The sequence below is a fragment of the Limulus polyphemus genome, unplaced genomic scaffold, assembly GCF_000517525.1.
Source record: "Limulus polyphemus unplaced genomic scaffold, Limulus_polyphemus-2.1.2 Scaffold13656, whole genome shotgun sequence".
NCBI lineage: Eukaryota > Metazoa > Arthropoda > Merostomata > Xiphosura > Limulidae > Limulus > Limulus polyphemus.
This window is the reverse complement of record NW_013679266.1, coordinates 1-3,210: the sequence shown is the minus strand read 5'-3', so window position 1 is coordinate 3,210 and position 3,210 is coordinate 1. Positions and strand designations below refer to the sequence as shown.

The 3,210-nt window shown below is 33.0% G+C and overlaps 1 protein-coding gene across 1 annotated transcript in view; it reads left to right on the top strand.

Annotated features, from left to right (window-relative positions):
* LOC106477255 (otoferlin-like) overlaps nt 1-2,917 on the top strand; it is a gene marked incomplete at both ends in the record, with an annotated part of 4,465 nt that extends 1,548 nt beyond the window's left edge. Inside the window, 3 exons of the mRNA XM_013937844.1 lie at nt 1,091-1,261; nt 1,717-1,871; nt 2,778-2,917. Of these exons, the coding sequence (XP_013793298.1) occupies nt 1,091-1,261; nt 1,717-1,871; nt 2,778-2,917 (466 nt within the window). The remainder of the gene's footprint in view (nt 1-1,090; nt 1,262-1,716; nt 1,872-2,777) is intronic.
* Between the last annotated feature and the right edge of the window lie 293 nt (nt 2,918-3,210).

The window sequence follows — 3,210 nt, the reverse complement described above, 5'->3', positions numbered from 1 at the left end:
GTCCGTTATCTAACTACTCTTAGGTTGCTGGGCCAATCTCAACCAAACTTTGTTGGATAATAGTTTTGAACAAGAGACATGTTAATAGGTGGTTCACAACCCCTCCACCCTCCGTTATTGCTGTTATTTAGCATTTATTATCTTTGACTTAAGTTAACGTTAACTACATTCATAGATGGCGCTACATCCTTACACAAAAACTATATTAAGTTTTCTATAAAACTACATACACACAGTGTGAGGGTAGCGCACTATCACTCTATACGGAAGAAAACAATGAAAGAAATGGCCGCCAATACTGCAATACTCCAGAAACTCAGCTGAAGTTTCTACTCCAACAGCCACCATAAGGTTGATATAAAGAGCCGTTTCTTGAGTTATACCCACTTCCTACTCTGACCCGTGACATTTCAACTTCAGCCAGTAACACACTTCCACATGAAGAACTGGGTGTTGAAATCTGGTAACAGAAAGCACCCCTACCCTCACTACTTTTCCGATACCTCTCCCTACAAAGTTACCCTGACCCTCCCACAGTGTATACCATGTTTTAAATATATACATAGTGAGTTCTTAAAGCTTATACAAAACCTTTTGGTGAGGTAGTAATGAACACTGTAATAATATGTTATATTATAAATAAATTGTGTGAAAGTTAGGATGTTTGTGTTATTTATGATAGCATCCATTCACACATTTGTTATAAAGTTTGTACCCCAAAAGACGGATACCTCAGCTTGCATTTGATGAAAGAAGTAAACTTGGTATGGATAAAACAGATTTATATAATACTTGGCAGTAACATCTATTTAGCATATATTTCGTTATGTAGTATCAACTAAGACTGGTCTCATTACAAGTCATATTATCTCTTGTTATTTCGAATTTTACATACCTTACAAGTATACCAGAATTAAATTCAGACTGGTTCTATTATAAGTCAGTACATCTGTTATTAATTGGATTTGTAACGTATATATATCTGCCAGATATCAAGTGAGTATACGTATATTATATACCTGACACCTGAAATCTAACAATACTGTGATATAACAATGTTGTTTACAAATTAAGTGCCAATGTATTACAGGTGTTTCGAGTTTGAGGCCACGTTCCCACAAAACTCCTTGCTTACAGTGCAGATCTTTGACTGGGATCTCCTTGGAAGCGATGACTTGATTGGAGAAACCAAGATAGACCTGGAGAACCGGTTTTACAGTCGCCACCGCGCCACCTGTGGAATAGCTCAGCGATATGAAACGTAAAACGATACAATTTTATTTATGTGACATCATTATTATAATATTTAGAATACATTAATTAATCACTTTTTACCAAGGTAGATTACTGAAGTTTTTCATAATAGAATTAATTACAGACCACAAAAAGAAAACTCAGTTGTACAGTATTTTCCTAAAACAGATTCAATCAGCTCTCTGCCATGTTTTACGCATTCTTGCAAACTTAGCGCCTTTACTGGATTCGGGCATTGATTTAAAATGTTATTTTAAAATATTACAAACCACATAATATTATGTTATTCCTTTTTCGGTTTTCAAAGTATGCAAATCTAGACTCTTAGTATAGAAATAGTGGTCCTACCAAAACATTAAAGACAATGCAGGTTAGTTTCGGATCTTACAGCCAGTTGTTATGGGCATTAAATTGAATTAGAGGTTCGATTCCGTAGAGTCCAACAACGAGTTTTCTTCACAGGTCCGGGCCTAACCAGTGGCGGGATCCCATGAAACCAACACAAATTCTAACTAAGCTCTGTAAGGACAACAGACTGGACGGACCACATTTCATGCATAACCGAATAACCATAGGAAACCAAGTTTTCACTTTCCGTGTTGAAAATGAAGATGAAGGTAAGCATTTCTTGATGAACACTTGTATTTTATCAATTAATATCAATGAACTGTAGATAATCATTTCTAGATGAACACGTGCATTTTATAAATTAATATCAATTAACTGTAGATAAACATTTCTTGATGAACACTTGTATTTTATAAATTAATATCAATAAACTGTAGATAAACATTTCTAGATGAACACTTGTATTTTATAAATTAATATGAATTAACTGTAGATAAACATTTCTAGATGAACACTTGTATCTTATAAATTAATATCAATGAACTGTAGATAATCATTTCTAGATGAACACGTGTATTTATAAATTAATATCAATAAACTGTAGATAAACATTTCTTGATGAACACTTGTATTTTATAAATTAATATCAATGAACTGTAGATAAACATTTCTAGATGAACAAACGTATCTTATAAATTAATATCAATGAACTGTAGATAATGTTAATTTACTGTAGATGAACATTTCTAATCATATTTATATATCTTATAATACATGATGTACTTCACAGATCTATACTTCTGTATACACTCAACCCTCCCTTACTATATGGTGACATCAGCAATACTTTCCTAGTCCTACATATATTTTTAATGAAATATAAAAAGCTTACCTCACACACACACACACGTTAGTCTTTTAATTATTAAGACATCATGACCTACTAGCAGCCTAAGATGTGCTCCTCCTGTTATAAAAAAATATCAAACTTTACACACATGGTAAGATTACAATAATAATAATATTCGTATTATTTTTCTAATTATTGAAATTGCTAATTTATAAACAAGACTTGTTTCATTTCTAATGTGTAAAGTAGTTTTGTTTCATTCGAGCATATACATTTTATTTGTAAAATCAAACCAAATCATCCATTCGTGTTTTGATATCAACAGGTACAAGGGTTAGTGAAGAACATACAGCACTCGCTGTTCTCCATCGCTGGGATCAAATTGTGAAAATTGGATACAAGTTAGTTGAGGAGCATGTGGAAACAAGGCCACTGTACCATCCTGATAAACCAGGTATCGAACAGGTAGATGCCATTATTATTCTGTACAAGGTTATTACTTGATGTGTTGTACCACCAGGTATTAAACAGGTACATATCTCCATTATTCTGTACAAGGTTATTACTTGATGTGTTGTACAACCAGGTATTAAACAGGTACATATCTCCATTATTCTGTACAAGGTTATTACTTGATGTGTTGTACAACCAGGTATTAAACAGGTTGATATCTCCATTATTCTGTACAAGGTTATTTATTACTTGATGTGTTGTACAACCAGGTATTAAACAGGTTGATATCTCCATTATTCTGTACA